The sequence below is a fragment of the Lepus europaeus genome, chromosome 10, assembly GCF_033115175.1.
Source record: "Lepus europaeus isolate LE1 chromosome 10, mLepTim1.pri, whole genome shotgun sequence".
Taxonomy (NCBI): Eukaryota; Metazoa; Chordata; class Mammalia; order Lagomorpha; family Leporidae; genus Lepus; species Lepus europaeus.
The window spans coordinates 42,689,350-42,707,731 of NC_084836.1; the positions used below are offsets into that span (position 1 = coordinate 42,689,350).

An 18,382-nucleotide genomic window follows, 5' to 3' on the forward strand; every position below is an offset into this window, starting at 1 on the left:
TTTCCTATCACATGATCTAAATCAAATGATGTGATCTCTAATCTGTAGATTAACATTTCTTTGGAACTCAGAACTGTTAATAACTCTTGAGACTGTGACCATAATCTCCTTGGAAGTTCTTTGCATGCATCTCTTCATAAATATAATAAAATCCATTTGAGAAATGGCCATGAAGAAGTTTTCTTTCAAGTAATCCAGGTAGACCTTGATGAACAAGAAGGATTTGTAGAGTAAATTTAAAGGATAGGAAACAAATCTCAAAATAGGCAAAGAAAACCCAAAGGCAAAGAAGGGATTTAATCAACTGAGTCAAAAGAAATAATGAACAAGAGGAGAAAACTGGAGAAGTATTAAACCTAAAGCTCACTATAGAAGATTTACTATAGTATAGAGGCCTTCAATTCTAAGTGTTGCTAAGAGATTTGATGTCATAAGTAGAGGAAACTATCGGGAATGTGTTTGTTGGAAGAGAGGGGAATGCAAGTCACTGGATTTAAACAACTTTTTGGAATAAACCATTATATATCCCCTATCCCTGACCTGAAACCCTCTGGGAGAAATTGCCTTTTTTGAGTTTTACTTATTTACTTGAAATGCATAATGAGAGAGAGCAAGAGCGAGAGTAAGAGTGAGAGAGAGGGAATCTTCCATCCTCTGGTTCATTCTCCAAATGCCTGCAACAGCCAGGACTGGGCCAGGGTGAAGCCAAGAGCTGGGAATTTCATCCAGGTCTCTCATGTGTATTGGATTAAGTATTGCATGTGCTTTATATCTCAGGGTACGCATTAGTAGGAAGTGCAGCAGAGGCAGGACTTGACTCCAGGCACTCTGATATGAGATGCAGGTATCCCAAACAGCATCTTAACTGGGAAAACTTTTAAGTTATAATCAAGCAGCATCTTGACAACTCGCCAATTAGTATAATATTAAAAATTTATATTTTAATTATGTTCAATATCTCTTTAAAATTTATTTTCACTTTTATTTGAAAGGCAGAGAGAGAGAGAGAGAGAGAGAGAGAAGTATCTTTTATCCACTTGTTCATTTGCCAAATGCCAGCAATGCTGGGCTGGGCCAAGCCAAAGCCAAAAATATGGAACTCAATCCAGGTTTTCCATGTGAGTAGTAGGGACCCAAGTACTTGTGCCATCACCATTTCCCATCCAAGGTGCACATGAACAAGAAGCGGGAATTGGAAGTGGAGTCAGGTGCTGAATACAGACATTCTGATACAGGATGCAGGCATCTTAACAGCTTAGCCCAAAGTCTTCCCCCGTCAATATCTTTTGTATGTTAAATCTAAGACCACTGTATTATCAGATTTTCTCTTTCACTCAATATTTTTTCATATCTTCTTCATTGCCTTCTAAATTCCTTTTTCGAATTCAACACACATCTGAGATCCTCAAACTCTTCCCAGTGAGTCCATTATATGCCTTTTGTTTTGGAACCATAGTCTCCCTTCCTCCTTTGGTTTTCCTCATCATGACATCCACTCATGACACACAGCACCATGGATGACAATCGGCAAATGGATGTGTTCCTCCCAACACTTAGTGAACAAAACATAATTGCGACCTTATTCATGCCATGAAAGATAATAACCAATGCAGAATTTATGACAGTAAATGTTTTCAATGACCCACGAAAGGCAAGATAAAAGTAAGTGCACTTACAAACCCCCTAAGGATTGATTGCACTGCACTGTCTGAAATACCCTATGAATCTGTATTCAATTGACGTCTTGAGGCTTGGGGATGGGAGAAAAATGGTGGAAGAGACCAATTATAAAACATAAATAAAATTAAATCTTCAGTAATAAGAGTTAGCAGAAAAACCCACATGAGAAATTCATTTAATCAAAAAAAAAAAAAAGTTGTTTCCTCTCCTACTTGAATCATCTCAAAATTGTTGCCTGAAGAGGTTTCCCATGTGTTGGACACAATGGCAGGAGCTGCTGCACATTTTCCAGAATGGTATATTTTGAAACTCACTTGGGATTTTTAGCAGTGAACACAGAGCTTTTTGGTCTTCCTTAAGAGTAGACCGCCAAATAACAAGCTTAATTTTGTGCCCCTGTATTATTACTTAGTGGCCGTCAGACTGCTTAATCTATGTGGTCCTGCTCTTACTTTTTAGGCATTAATTATACACATTATAATTAAAACCGCCAGCTCTGTCATCTTTTAATAGAAAAGCAAATTATAAGTGAATGATTCAGAGAGAATTATGCTCCGATACCATCCACATCGCAAATATTACTACTGAGAGTATGGAAGCTTTAATTTATTTTGAGAAATAGAGCCAGTTTTATGGATGGCCCAACAGCTATTGGGATAAAAAATGTTAGAAACTTACTGCTTAATCCCGACACTTTGGTGAAAGAAAGAGCAGACCATAGTCAACAGTTTTACAATTATCTTTTAAATATTCTCTGCTGTAGTTCCAGCACAGACCCTATAACAGACTCTGTGCCTGTCTTAGTTACCAGGATATCTAAGACTAAAGAGTTGAACTCAAGAAACCTTGCTTAACAACTAACTTGAAAGAGGCCATTTTGAGTCATCAGCAGAACCTAGCTAAACACGTGGTAGAAATTCTGAAATTTCTGTGTACTGTGGGCCTGGACACATTCACCTACTTAGTATGCACCACTATTTAGGAAATTAGAATGCTTTATTGTCTGGAGATGTAATTATTCATATCAGAGATATTTTAAAAATGTTCCCTTTACTTTTTCACTTGCATTTTGAAAGACATACATAAGTGGGGGGAAAAAATCCTGCAAGAGAATAATCACACAATCACACAAATACAATAAGCAGTTGCTCCATTTGAATACCATGATGCACAGTCTTCTGTTGAGAGGTTACCCTCTGACAGTAAGGCTGCAAGATATTTATGCACAAAAGGCACGTGTCATATGCACACCCACCCACAGCATGCTATTATTTAACAGAGCAACCAACAAATACTGTCAGGGGATTGCACTCTGTTCACATCTCTGAAAATACTTCCATAAGTGCTACTTAGGGCAAGATAAATGCTACCATTTTAAAGGCAAAGGATGAATATTATCTGATTCTACAGTTCCAGAGGATCAAAAAGAGGAGAAAGATTCATGAGGATTAAGACTTCCTCCTGCCTTTGTACTGCACACAGCTCTCTTTTATGAGAAGCAGTCCATCACAGAAATCACACAATGGTGAAGAAGTAAATCTTCAGCATTTAGGTACCTGGCGCATTCAGATTCAGCAATCACTATTCTCACAACTGTGGAAATATTACTCTTTCAAAGCCAAAGTGACATGAAAAATTGAGCAGTATTTGCCTCTGCCACCTCTCTTAGCTTTCTTCGTCTACAAATCTGGCTCACTGACAGAGTCCAGAAATCCTTGTAAAACATCTTGTAATGTGAGGGTTACATAAAGAATTGGAACAAGCCTGTATTTAACATCAGTTGTTTGAATAAGAAACAAAGAGATCACTGGTCTTTTGGTCAGGTTCAATTTTCTTGAATTTAAGGAAACCTACATTAACATGAAGTCATTTGTGGAAATACACATTGAGATAAAATACTACAGGCTGAATGGTTTAATATTCACGAATTTTAGAAGTGGCTGCATAATGTAAATATATTCTGGTAGTACATTTGATATAGCGATAGCAATTAAGAGGTATATAATTTTAGATGTTTAGGTTAACGGCAAAGTTGATGCTTAAAGTTTAATCACAAAACTGAAGAATTACTTGACATCTCTGTATCTAGTTATAGATTATGTCAGAAGTTACTACTGAAACTCATGTCACCAAAAGGCCTATCTTGTAAAGTATGAAAACAACTCATAGTCATCTACAGAGTAGTTTAAGCACATATCTGGGAGCAGTTTTTGCCACATGTACACACATACAACTATATATACACACTCACATGCAAGAAAGTAAAAGGCATTGGAGGCTTTTACGCTTCTCAAAGTGTTCCTGGAATGCATGGAACTTGTCAATGAGGTATAAAAAGAGCCTTCCCATGGCTAATGCTAAGTCTACAGAAACTTAACTATACAGGACATTTACCCAGAACCTTCATTCTGAAGTGAGGTGACCTTGAAGACAGTTGAACAGGCCCCCTTAGTGACTAAGCTTAAAAAAACCCACACATTTGGAAATTTAAAATGTTACATTTATTATGGGTGTCTAGAATTTTCTGAACACCAGGCCAATAATGCCCATGGCAGATGGCTAGCATTTGCTTTCTCCAAATAGATTTACAAGCAGTGCTCATAGCTCAGTCTTACCATACACACACACACACGCATACACACACACAATCATTTCACAAAACAAGCAGTTACAACAGGTTTTTTAGTAACTATGTATTTTGAAAAAATAATCAACATGAATAATGGAAGATATTTGGCTTATCCAATAACTTCCTAAGAAATGATGAAATTTCTTAAGATCCCACTTACATTTTTAGGAGCAAGCTAGACTTACCTAGAAAGTCTGTGTACAGTGCCTGTTCCAGATCACCCAGCATTGTAAGGATGACATCCTCATCCAGGTGAGCAGTCCCTTCCCGCAGGCAGCTTTCTCCCTCCTCCTCAGCCCAGCTTCTGCTAAGGCTGCTTAGCCTGGACACATTTTCATCTTCGGACCTGCTGTCTTCATCGCTCTCACCTTCCAAGTCTCTTCTTGCAGGCCAGATCTCCAAGTCCTCCCCTGCCGACTGGCTGCCCCCAGCAGGCAGGAAGCTCCAGGCTCCTGAGCCACTGGAGTGGTACAGAGACTGCACTGACCGCGACAGAAACCTGGACAGCGAGCGCCTCTCTGCATAGTGGGATTCCCTCTGGCTGGCTTTTGCAGCATTTCCAAACCAATTAGAAATGCGCACAGTAGGTCTCCTCTCCCCCTCACTGCTGAGGGAGAGGTTGGTCAGAGATTTCTGCTTCTGAAGGCAAGCCCCCTTTCTCCTTACTTCTTTGCTCCGAAACACAGAGAGCTCAGCTGGCCGCTGCATCGTTCTTCTAGTTGCTCCTGCTTTTCAATTGGACTTCATATCATCTTTTGACACTGCAAATGCAACTAGCCTTATTTATTTATTTATTTATTTATTTTGGTTTTTAATTCACATGTGGACTTCAATTAAAGCTCAGGCTCAAACATTCATAGAAGACTCTGGAGAGAATGCATATATAATTACTGGCCCACCGTGTAGCTTGCCAAATCATTCACTGATCAGCAGTACTTACAAACATTTTGCTTGAATATATCTGAAGCAGAAAAGAGTTCGCCAAAGACTCTGCTCCAGCTGCAAAGTAGCTCAGGAAGCCAACTATGTTTTCCTGTCTTCATCCAATGGCATGTCTCTGCAGGATGATGGGTCCACATTTCCCTGGCTTGCTTCTGTGCTCAGAAACGCAGGTAGTGAAGCAAGAGCAATAGCTGGCTTTTTTTTTTTTTTTTCCTCCTTGCCTCTCACCAGCCCTGAGGTGATCTAGGTCTGCAACCCTTAATCTAATGAGCTGACACAGTGCAGCAAGTACAACCCCTGCAGCAGAGCCTAGGACGAGCAGAAATTAAGCACGGAAGCCCAGCCCTGCACGAGCCTCTTGCATTTTTAGTATTCCACCTGCATGCTAAGATCTATGGCTCTTCCTTGCTGCTGCAGTGGATGCTGCTGGCTGCCATGGCAGCAAACATCCTGTGAAATTAACACAGAAGCGCGGACGCCAGCGGCTGTCCAGCCTAGAGTGCCACAGGTTTCCCAGCCAAGCCTGAATGAGAGCTACACTATTAACCCCATGCACATTTAAATGACTCTCAGCCACCCATCCTCAGACACCGATCCACACACACACACTCACATACACAACACCCAGATCCGATGCCGAGAATGACAGACTAATTCGCCGTTGCTGCAGGCGGCTGAAGCAGGCAGATCTGCCTCCCGAATGTTGGGATTTGTGCTGTAAAAGCACAAATCAAATTCAAGGGAGTGAAAGACCTAAAAAATGGAGCACAGCCCTCACCACCCGCTGACATATAATACTTTCAAGAGAAAGTCTTTAAAGGGAAATATTTCTCTTCATCTTTTAAGGAACACATTCAAGTTTTGTTTTTTTTTTTTAAATTCTGAAGCCATTTGGTAAAATCCTAATGTGACAATCAAAATTAAAATTTCTTTCCACTTCCCTTAAAAAATGCAAAAAATAACTTGAGGCTTTTCCCTCAATATTTTGACTCAAAACATCCAATTAAAAGTTTATGGCCAAGCATGTAGAACATAACGATGTGTCAGGAAACACAAAAGGAGCATTTTTCTCTTTTGCTATTGAACATTTGTCCAAGTCTATTCCATTAACCTATAAGATCATAATCAGGTCTTAATTTTTAATGATTTGATATAAACAGAAAACCTAAAAGATGATTTTTATATCTTACATGGTCTACACTATATCACCACCATGGAATTTTGATTTTAGGAAAATAGATAAAATCAAATTTATGGTAAAGTAAGAGATCAAGAGTGATATTTCTAGTCAAGAAGATAATTATTAACAAAAATATTTTAAGAATGCTCTGCTTAAAATATCCTTGGTAAAAGGAAAAAGTGAAGAAACACATACACAGAACTATTAAATTGTGTCATTCAAAATGATATATAAATCCTCATCATTTTCATATCTAACATGATAAAAATCAAGTCTGATTTTCTATCTTCTATTGCTAATCTGAACAAGGTGAAATGACCAATCTTTTAAATATATACATTAGAATTACTATATAAATATAAATTATTTGCATAATTTATAATATATAAGGTATACTGCCTATACCTTTATATACAACAATGTACCTAAAAAGTTAATTACTTATGCCCCCTCCAAGGTGGATCACACTTAGATCGATTTTATACATTCATAAAAGGGAATAAGATGGAATGACAGCAATTATTTGTAACAAATTCTTCAATAACAAATCTGAATTGTGAATACTGACTCAATTTTTTACTCTTCAAAGTTTATCTAAAATGTGCTTAAATGAAGGCATAAATGTTTAATCATTAAAACTGACAATTAAACTTTTAAAAACCTAATTTTGTAAAAATATCTTTTAAAAGATCAAATGGGGGGGGCTGGCTTTGTGATGCAGAGGGCTAAGCCACCATCTACGACAATGGCATCCCATATAGGCAACAGGTTCAAGTTCTGGCTCTCCATTTCTAATCCAGCTCTCTGCTAATGCACCTGGGAAAGCTGACCCAAGTGCTTGGGCCCCTGCACTCATGTGGGAGGGCTGGATGAAGCTCCTATCTCCTGTCTTCAGTCTGGCCCAGCCCTGGCTGTTGCGGCCATTTAGGGAGCGAACTAGCAGATGGAAGATCTCTCTCCATGACTTTGCCTTTCAGATAAATAAATAATTTTTTTAAAGAGAGTGTTTAACTGTTAAATTTTAAAAAAAATCAAAGTGCCACTCCCTTGAGATGATAAGCACAACTTTTTTTTCCTTTATTTGGAGTTACTGTAGCCTATTGAATTTCCAGGTTATGAGAAAACTGTAAATCTGCTGAAGTTTTAAAACTCAATTGGTTTGTCAAATATTATACTAGTATATGGTAATGTACCCTAAGGTTTCAAAGATTCACAAAATAAGGGGACATCTGAAGATTTCACAAGAGTTCACCTCTTGCATCTATAAATGAAATCAATCATTTTGCCTTTTCTCTATGCAAGTGTTTTCACTGCAGTCCTCTTAAGTCTTAAACGTCCAGAACCACTGCATGGTTATTAACACACAGTTTGCTGGGCTTCAGCTCACTCCACTCAGTAGGCCTGAGAGGGTCTCGAGAATGTGTTTTTTAGCATAGTCCCAGGGATTGCTGGCTCTGGGTTCCAACTTTGGGAACTAGATTGAGACTACTTGTTTTCAACCATGGGCTGACTTTGCCCCCAACAGGATCTTTGGCAGTATTTGGAGACACTTGCATTGTCACAACTGGAAAGTAAGGGGAGGGGGAGACATCTAAAAGGCACAGGCCAATGATTCTTCAACGACACGACAACGTCCCCTAACAGGAAAGTATGCAGTCTGCAATGTCAGTAGTGGCAAGATTGAGAAATTCTGGTTTAGTGCAAGTTATGCTGCATTTACAAACAATTTGGAAATTTCAGTGGCTTTCAAAAACAATGATGCTCTTTTTCTGACAATAATTTCTTCTTTGTTTTGGCTGCAACTCTGTTCCAGGTACCTTTTATTCTAAGACCCATGCTGAAGGAACAACCTTATTCTGTGACAGGTTGATTTCAAGACAGAGGGAAAAGAGAGAGGAAAGTTCCAAGCATTGCCTTTTTTTTTTAAGGCTCATTCATTTATTTCAAAGTCAAAGTTACAGAGAGAGGGAGGAAGATACAGAGAGATCTTCCACTCACTGGTTCATTCCCCAAATGACTGGGGCCACCAGGTCCAACCCAGGCTAAAGTCTAACTGGGTTTCTGATATGGATGGCAGGGACCCAAGCTCTTGCATTTTCTTCTACTGCTTTCCTAGGTGCATTAGCATGGAGCTGCATCAGAAGTGGAGTGGCCAGGACTCACAGCAGTGCCCACGTGGGATGCTGGCTTTACAGCTGACAGCATTACCTGTTGTGCCACAGCAATGGCCCCCACGCATTGGCTCATTAATGCTCTTACTCAGGAATAGCTAATGCCATTTTCTCACTCCCATTCATCTGTCAAATCAAATCAAATTGAGTGACATACTATAGTCCTTTTCTGACTCAGTGGTGTAATTAATATACCTGTGGGGGTGAACCTAAGAATAGATGCAGTAACCACTGGAGCCGGTATGGAGGGATTTGTAAAGAGAAATATATTTGAAAAATCACTCCAAGAAAGAAAACATCAAAAGATGGTGTTTCATTTGTTTGTTTTACTTAAAGTTATTGTTACCTACTTGTATTTACAGTAGTTTTGCTACTGGAACTCTCTGAGTCCAGGAGTTTACGCTGACCTACAGTGGGAAACACCATTACTCCTCTAGAGACAGTTCTCCTGCTTACCTAGAGTGTGCATTCAGACATGGGTGTATTTATACGTATTCGTTCTCATACACATAATGCGGGTTTTACAAGCTGGAGGAGGAAACCTCAGTGCAAAAGAGATAAATGTACCCTGTCAGTAGCAATGGTATGAATAACTCTAATTTTGCCAAGACCTAAACTAAAGTATAGTTACTACAATGTTCTGGAAAGGAGTACTCTACAGCTCTTTAGTAAACATAATTATAATGTGGCTATTTAAGTAAAAGATATAATCTTTTAAATTACCTGAGCTAGATCTTCTTGATCTTTATAAACATTTAAGGAAACAAGAATTTTAGTGAGCATTTACAAAGGTTTAAATGACAGATATTTCCCATTATGTAATTCAAAGTCTGGTAGGTTTAAAAAAAATCATATGTAACCTTCTGTTTAAACGAAGCACTCACTTCCATAATGATTCCCTGAATTCATCAAATTCTTTAATATTACTTTTTTTAAGAAATGAAAAGTCAGCTTTGTTGATACTGGGTCAGTCTGAAATCTCTCAACATTTTTCAGTTGAATATAAATGTAGATAAAGGTTAAAAACTGCATTAAACAAATGTTATACATGTTGGTAGATGGACTTAGGCACAAAAAAAAAAGGCACGGATGCAGTTAATTAGAAAAGGATCTAAAATTTTTCTTGAATATCAGCAGAATGAAAACGCATGCTCACTTTGCAATTGGCAGGATCTCTTGGCACTTGATGAAAGGGGTGGCCTCAGAGGACAGATTCTTTTTGTTAATGAATGTGAGAATAAGACCAAAGCCAAATCGTAAGACACGAACCCTCAATTCGGGCAGCCTTGTAATATCGAGGTTGTGACACGAATCTTAGAGCACGGGCTGGAAGTGATAAGCTTACTCGCTCATAGTTATGAGTGATATGTGTATAATATATTTCATCTGTCTATAATTATTATTGCAACCATCATCATAACAGCAGGTAAATATACCCAGGCTTCCTCCAGAGAACATGACAAACAAAGGAAATCTGAGTTACCTAAAGGCACTGGAGAGATAGACTTGAAGATTCACAAAGGTCTCTAAATTACAAAAGTGTGTACTTTTCTCCGGTATGCCATTTTATTGCATCTCACTCATTGCTGATCTTACCTTCGCACTATAATTAAGTTACATTTTTAATTTTCAATGCTACTTAATAACAAAGAAATTGTATAATATCAAATGAGTTGTACTGGTGAACATTTACATAGCTAAGCTTTCCAGGTAACTTAATCAATCTGTCCAATGTGTATTGCAGCGTGAACCAAGTTCACTTCTTACAGTACTGCGAATCTTTACATGTCATGCACCTTGTGTGTTATTCAATAGGGTATTTCTCATATTCATTTAACTACAAAAAGTAATTTCTTCTGGATAATATAACTGAAGATTGCAGGAAAGTAGGTGAGATGCAGTCTCAGACATGGAAGTTCAGATGTTTCAACAGTGACCTTAGGTTCATCCTCCCTGCTGTGGGTTCTGTTCTCTTTACTTATGTTTGTTTCATGGGAGGATGAAGGAAGCTGCCAGTAGCTCCAAGCTGTCTTTTCACTGGCTTCCCATCTAGTGGAAGAAGAGCGCACGTCTCTCATAATGGGCTCAGGAAAAATTCTGAGATGGGTTTTCATTTGTTCTGATTGAACTGGAGTAGGTCAACATCCATTCCTGAGACTGTCATTGTGGTCAAAGGCGGCTGGCTTTCACTGGCCCTACTAGGGTCAATTTCACTTGACCATATGAACAGAGAAAAATCCCAAAGGAAACCAAGCTTCTGTTCTCAGAAGATAAGACAAAGAAAACTAGTCAAATAAAAATAAAAAATAAATAAATAAACGAATAAATAAATAACTACACCAGGACTTCAAGGTAGACTTACTGTGCAGCCAGTGCTGCTTATACTATAGATCTCTTGGCTCACCTGCTCCCCTTCCTAGTCCCATATATATATATACACTTTGATATTATGTTCAGGCTCCCCCAAATTATATAGGCTTCAACATTTAACAAAAGCTGCATCTTACTCTGCCAAGGCTAATTCCATCCAAGTTTTCCGTTATGGAGGCTACTTTAATTCAGTCCTGAAGGAAATGACTGAATTACTTCCCACAGAGGCCCCCAAATCCATGAGCAATCAGAATTTAACAATAACAACAGCATTATGACCTGGAGTTACAGAAAACCAGTGAGACACCAATGGAATTAAGAAAAATCCAGCATTTTTTCAAATCATTTTCATGAATTTCTTTATTCATGAACCATTGTTCCATGATCACTCTGTCTTGAGAATTCCCTAACTTTCATCAGATCTTCTTTGAGCTCTGTATTACGCTTTACAGATAAGTTAGGTACTCACATGTGTTTATTAATTCACTCACTTGCGGCGCCAAAATTCGTCTATTTGTCCCTTACTCTCCCATAGGAGAGCCCAGCTCTTAATCATGTTTGTTTTCCTAACATTTCACATGCCTGGCATGTATAAGATTCCAGGAGATAACCACTGAAAGATGGATGGAAGAATAACATCACATCTCAAAACAATCCTATGAGTTTATTAAGCCACCTCACAGATAAGTGAAACAAGGAACAACTCAGAGCTAAATAATGGCATTGAAGAGGCCATTTTTCATTTTTTTCAATTTTCAGAACATTCCTCTTCCCACATCTCACATTATCATTGAAGGAATATTCTGCAGGCCAACATAAGCCAGGGCCTGGCAATAAATTCATGTATGTATGTGGTTTGTGGCTTCACTAGCAGTCAGAATGTAGTAAGGACAGAAACTAGAAGAGAAGGAGCACTGTGGGTAGGATGAGGTTCTGAGAAAGAGCCGGCATTATTAACATAGGAAACAGCTCATGAACTAACTGCTATTTAATATATAATTTATGAGAGGGAGAGAGAGACAGAGAGAGAGAGACTGAATCTCACATCTGCTGGTTCACTCACCAAATGCCCATCATTCCTGGGCTAGACCGTGCTGAAGCCAAAAACCAAGACCTCAATCTGGATCTCTCATGTGGGTGGCAGGAGTCAATTATTTGAGGTATCCTTTGCTGTTCCCAAGGTGTGTATCAGCAGGAACGTGTAATCAAGAGCAGGGTGCTACTCAAACCCAGGCATTCTGGTATGGGATGTTGACGTTGCAAGTGACACATTAATTAACTGCTACTCCAAACCCCTGGCCCCAGCTTGAGTCTTCTGATAGCCACTCATTTATTCCTTTAGTATATACTTATGTGTTTACTCTTCTTCCTTCTTCTACTTTTAATTTTTATTTAAGTATTTATTTATTTGAAAGGCAGATTGCCAGAGAGTGAGGGAGAGCCAGAGGTCTTACATACTCTGGTTCACTCCCCAAAGCTGTGGTCCCGCCCGGACCAGGTGAAAGGCAGGAACCAGGAACTCCTTCCTTGTTTCCCACGGGTTTGCAAAGACCTACATACTTGGTACATCTTCTGCTGCCTTCCCAGGAACATTAGAAGGAAGCTGGAGCAGAAGCAGAGCAGCCAGGACTCAAATTGTTGCTCTGATATGGGATTGCAAGCCAGCTTAACCTGCTGCACCAAAAATCCTACCCCTTACATTTTTAATTTTAAAATTTTAATTTTAATTTTAAAATATATTCTGTAAAGTACTTTGTCATTCCAGAGTGTTTCTGGACTTGTATTGATTCTGAAAAAAAAAAAATGACTAAATCTTTTCCTCTTCATATACTTTGATCATTAAATGATGGCATAATCAAAATTAAAGTTTTATTTTCCATTGATGTCAAGCTCTTTGGTTGACTGTTATTCATCCTAGGTTCACCATGATTACCTTCTGAATGCCTTCCAAGGCCAAAATTATCATTTTCACTTTTCCGTATCAAAGTTGATAGGCTCCATTTGTATGAAATTTCCACTACATTAACTTCATTTTTCATACATTTACTGAGTTGTAACTATGTACCTTCAATACATGAAGGATATGCCAGGTAATCAAACAAAACCAGAGAAGAAAACAAGTAGCCGAATTCTGGATATAATTCCAAAATGCAATTATTCTAGGCTATCGGAGTCTATATAAGATCTCACTTCTTATAGTTAGTTACATATTGTGTCACCTGAATTTATTTAAATAAATTATTATTTATTTAATAATAATATTCTCTTATTCTACATGAATAAGAGTTAAAAACCAAAAGTTCAAGTACTGAAAAATATCTCCAAAAGTTTATGCATATTTATTACAAATACATGCTCCCAAGTTCAATAGAAAATAATACGTGAGCAGCTAAGAATATAGTCTAATGGAACGGCTCTCAGATATCACAGCCAGGAAGGAGTCATGAATGATATTAAGGATTAAGTTTGGAACAACTAGAAGGAGGGGATGATCATAAATCAAAAAGGAGATGTCTTGGATAAAGATTCTCTGAGGGGTAAAATTTTTATTGTAACATCAGGGGTTCACTTTAGGATACAGCAAGAATTGTCTATGAGATATTCAAGTGGTGGAAGATTTTATTGGCAGTTGGATTATTTGCATTCAGAGTGCAGTGGAGTAGGACTAGAAGCATTTATAAGCCATCAGTTCGCAGACAGAAGTTAAAGGCATGTGAGACTATTAAATTATCCATGAGAGCTTGTATAGGCTGAGGACAGAGAGTTGGATCATTTTTCAATCAAAAGAAATCAAGGAGAAAAAGTACATTGAGGTTCAAGGAAATCAAAGGCATTGTGGTATCCTGGAAACCAAGACAAAGCTTTCTCAGGAGAAGCCAAATGGTAATCACTTCCTAGGATAACACGCAGAACACAGTAGGTGCCTAACAGACACTCTTAAATGGCAAGAGAGAACACATGGCTACCAATAAGTGAGTTGAGATAAAAACTGAGACTTATTTTTTGGATTTGGCCACGGTGAGTGATGGCAACTTCAATTAAGAGCAGTTTCAGGAGATAAAGGGGACTAAACACCCAATTTGAGTAGGTTCAGGAGACAATGAGAAGATTGGGATTAGAGCCTGTGATTGAAGGCAAATGTTTGCTAGAGTTTCCAAGGAAGAGGAAGAGGTAAATTACAGCAGCACTTGGAGGGAAAATTTGGGTACAGGAATTTGTTTTGTTTTAGAAAATATTTTTTATATTTATATTTTTTAAATTCTATTTAAGGCAGACAAAATTCATGCATTTCATATATACAAATTTAGGAACATAGTGAAACTTCTGACCCATCCCTCCCTCCTCCCCTCCCTCCCATGAAGTCACCCTTCCTCCTCCTTCCTCTCCTAAACCCTCTCTTAGTTTTTCAAATGATCCACTTACTCACTTTACTATCATACGCTTAACCCAGACTAAGTAAAGAGATCAACAAATTATAAGAAAGAAAAAAGAAAGCACAACATTGGTTCAGGCCTATAAACAATCACTGAAACCCAAATGTCAGTTTCACTACTATACATTACATTCTTGGCACTCTATTAGTTACCACAGATCAGGGAAAACGTGGCATTTCGCTTTTGGGGACTGGCCTATTTCACTAAATATAATGTCTTCCAGTTGCATCCATTTCGTTTCAAAAGACAGGATTTCATTCTTTACATGGCTAAATAGTATTCCATATTCTCTCTCTCTCTCTCTCTCTCTCTCTCTCTCTCTCTCTCCATATATATATATATATATATATATATACACACACACACACACACACATATATATATATATATACATATATATGTATATAAATCTTCATCCAGTTATCAGTTTATTCAGACATCCTGGTTGATTCTGTATCTTAGCTATTCTGAATTGAGCTGCAATAAATTCACATGCTGAATTCATTTCCCTTGGTTAAAGTCCCAGAGCGGGATTACAAGGTCATATGGGTAGATCTATTTTCAGCTTTCTGAGGTATCTCCATACTGTCTTCCACAATGGCTGTATTAGTTTACATTCCCACCAACAGTGGATTAAGGTACCTTTTCACCCACATCCTCACCAGCATTTATTGTTTGCTGATTTCTGCAGGAGAACCATCTTAGCTGGGGTGAGGTGAAAACTCATTGTGGTTTTGATTTGCAATTCCCTGATGGCTAGTGATTCAAACATTTTTTTTTTTTTTTGACAGGCACAGTTAGTGAGAGAGAGAGAGACACAGAGAAAGGTCTTCCTTTTTCTGTTGGTTCACCCCCCAAATGGCCACCATGGCTGGCGCTGTGGCCAGCACACTGTGCTGATCCAAAGCCAGGAGCCAGGTGCTTCCTCCTGGTCTCCCATGCGGGTGCAGGGCCCAAGGACCTGGACCATCCTCCACTGCACTCCCCGGCCACAGCAGAGAGCTGGACTGGAAGAGGAGCAACTGGGACAGAATCCGGCGCCCCAACCGGGACTAGAACCCAGGGTGCTGGCATCACAGGCGGAGGATTAGCCAAGTGAGCCATGGCGGCGGCCGATCCAAACATTTTTTTCATGTGTCTGTTGGCCATTTGAATTTCCTCTCTTGAAAAATGCCTCTTCAAGTCCTTGATCCATTTCTTAACTTGATTGTTTTGTTGTTATTGAGTTTCTTGAGCTCTTTATAGATTTCGGATAATATTTTTGTATCAGTTACATAGTTTGCTATATTTTCTCCCATTTTGTCAGAAAATACTTTAAAGATAAAAGAATGGTAGCATTCAGTGAGCTGAAAAGAATGACCTGACAGAAAGGGAGACATTCAAAGGCAAGAGAGATTAATCAAGGAAAAGCAGCATTAGATAGGTATGAAGGAAGAACAAAAACTAAAAATAGGTAGATGTACCTATTTTAAAATATTTAATATTTAACAATAATAATCATATAACAAAATATATTATAATATATATTTAATAATAACATTTAATGAATATTTATTAAATAGGTAGATGTTGTGAACTTATTCTATCCATGCTTTAGTTTTTCCCATGAAGTACACATCAAGGTAATCAGTTAAAACAAAAGATGGGAAAGGAGTTATCACTTTTTTGGAAAAAAAATGTGAAATTGTCATCCAAGAATCTGAGAATGTAGATAGACCAGAGAAATACAGAATGCTTTCTGGGAGCATTAAATATTCACTTGAGGATAGAAGTCATGTATGTAAAATAAGTCAGATCAACATGTAATGTGTTTTTCTTCTGGTTTTATTCTTTGTTGGTATGAAATAGGCAGAGAATTGAATGTAAGATGCTCTGTGATTTCATAAATGAGTACAATACAGTGAGAGTGAAGCAGGAGGGTTAAGTGTATACACAAGAGGCAAATCACATTGCAATCTCCATATGAGATCTCTGATGTCAAATGGTATCACTCGTGTTAATTACACAAGGTACCCTTGCAGGCACACTGTAGCATAACCAGTAAAGCCTTCGTCTGTGACTCCAACATCCCATACAGCACCGGTTTGTGTGAGGACAGCTCCACTTCTGATCCAGCTCTCTGCTAATGGGCTGGGACAAGCAGTGGAAGATGACCCAAATGCTTGTGCCTCAATAACCAATTTGGAGACCTGGATGAAGCTCCTGGATCCTGGCTTTGGCCTGGCTCAGCCCCAGCCACTGCAGCTACTTGAGACATAAACCAGCAGATGGAAGACTCTCTGAATTTCTCTCTCTCTCTCTTTCTCTCTCTCTGTGTGTGTCTATGTGTGTATAACTCTGATTTCTCTGACTTTAAAATAAATTAAGTAACAAATCTAAACAAAACAAAACAAAACAAAACAAAAACAACAGAGAAAAAGGTACATCTGGGATACCATTCTGGCATTGTCAGTGTCTTCTGGAAGATACTGCAGTAATATCGAATGTTTACCAAAGCGTGTTTTATGTCTATTGAAGTGGGGATATTTCTTAACTAATAAATTTGTAGTATGGTTACTTTGATGAGATTCCAAGAAATATTTGTACTTTGTGTCTTTGTAGTACTATGGACATTTTTAAAGTTATGTAGGTCTTTTACATTTTCCCTTCAGACTTAGCCATGAATACACAAGGGCCACACTAGAGATTTATTGGAATAACAAATACTCCCTCTGCTTTCATGAATCCTTATGTTTAGATAAAATCTTCTTCAACTCTCTCCCTTAGGAGCAGTACATTCTGCTAACAGGTTACTTGGTTTATAATGAATATAGATCTATATTGAACACAATTACACTAAAGCTCTTACATATCTACCTATGCATACCTAGAATCTAGGAAAAACAGTGTGCTCATACTGAAAGCCTGGTTTTAGACATTAAAAAGTCTGATAAACTATATCTGGGATATGTATATTGTTTGTTACATTATCTAGATATATTAAAGTAGTTCCTTAATGAGACATTTTTTGCCAGAATGCATATTTGGAGCTACCATGTAGCAAACTTTTAAGTAGTACAGAACTGAGGAGCCAGCTCTGCAGCACAGCAGGTTAAAGCCCTGGCCTGACCAGCTCTCTGCAGTGGCCTGGGAAAACAGTAGAGAATGGCCCAAGTTCTTGGGCCCCTGCACCCACATGGGAGATCTGGAGGAAGTTCCTGGCTCCTAGCTTCGGATTGGTGCAGTTCCAGCCATTGCAGCCAATTGGGGAGTGAACCATCAGATGGAAGACCTCTCTCTCTCTCTCTCTACCTCTCCTTCTCTCTCTGTGTAACTCTTTCAATAAATAAATAAATCTTTAAATAAATAAATAAATAAATAATACAGAACTGAAAACAAAGAGGGATTGGAAAATTTACATTGATACTTCATTTTTAGTTTATTTTCAATCTCTAAATATATTCAATGGCTGCTTTATTGAGAATAGAAGATTCTCGAGGTTTTTATTTTTTGTGATTACATTCAACTTGACAAGGGGCAAAACTATTTCTAGTCTCAGCATCTGAAAGCACCATTCTTTTCAGAGCAACAAAGAGATCATCCTAAACAGAGCAACCAAATATCTTAAGAGTCTCTGAAGCATAAGATGTACACAGTTCACTTCTGTATAAAAATAGTATAGCACAAACAAGTTTCAATAAAAAGATTCACAGAGATAAAAAAAATTCTGAGGTTTGACATACCCATTAATCAGGTCACTTACCAGATATTTCCTCTAGGCACTGCTTAGCAGTCTTACTATATGATAAATCCATTTTTGTAGGACTGGTACAGGAGTCAGCAGAGGGTAAAGAGGTACCTTCATTTTCTGAATGTGCTCTGAAATCAACCAATAAGATAAAAACAAACAGCAATGATAGTCACCAGTGACTCATCAAAGTGAATATTCTCTATTGCAAGAAGTCAATTTATTAAAAGATTTATATCAAGATAAATA

The 18,382-nt window shown here is 38.2% G+C and overlaps 1 protein-coding gene across 3 annotated transcripts in view; it reads right to left on the reverse strand.

Annotated features, from left to right (window-relative positions):
• The window catches only part of NAV3 (neuron navigator 3), a 1,248,892-nt gene that overhangs the window by 174,897 nt on the left and 1,055,613 nt on the right, over positions 1 to 18,382 (reverse strand). For all 3 annotated transcript variants that reach the window (XM_062203163.1, XM_062203166.1, XM_062203165.1), the window contains one exon: positions 18,149 to 18,264. In XM_062203163.1, coding sequence (XP_062059147.1) covers positions 18,149 to 18,264 — 116 coding nt within the window. The remainder of the gene's footprint in view (positions 1 to 18,148; positions 18,265 to 18,382) is intronic.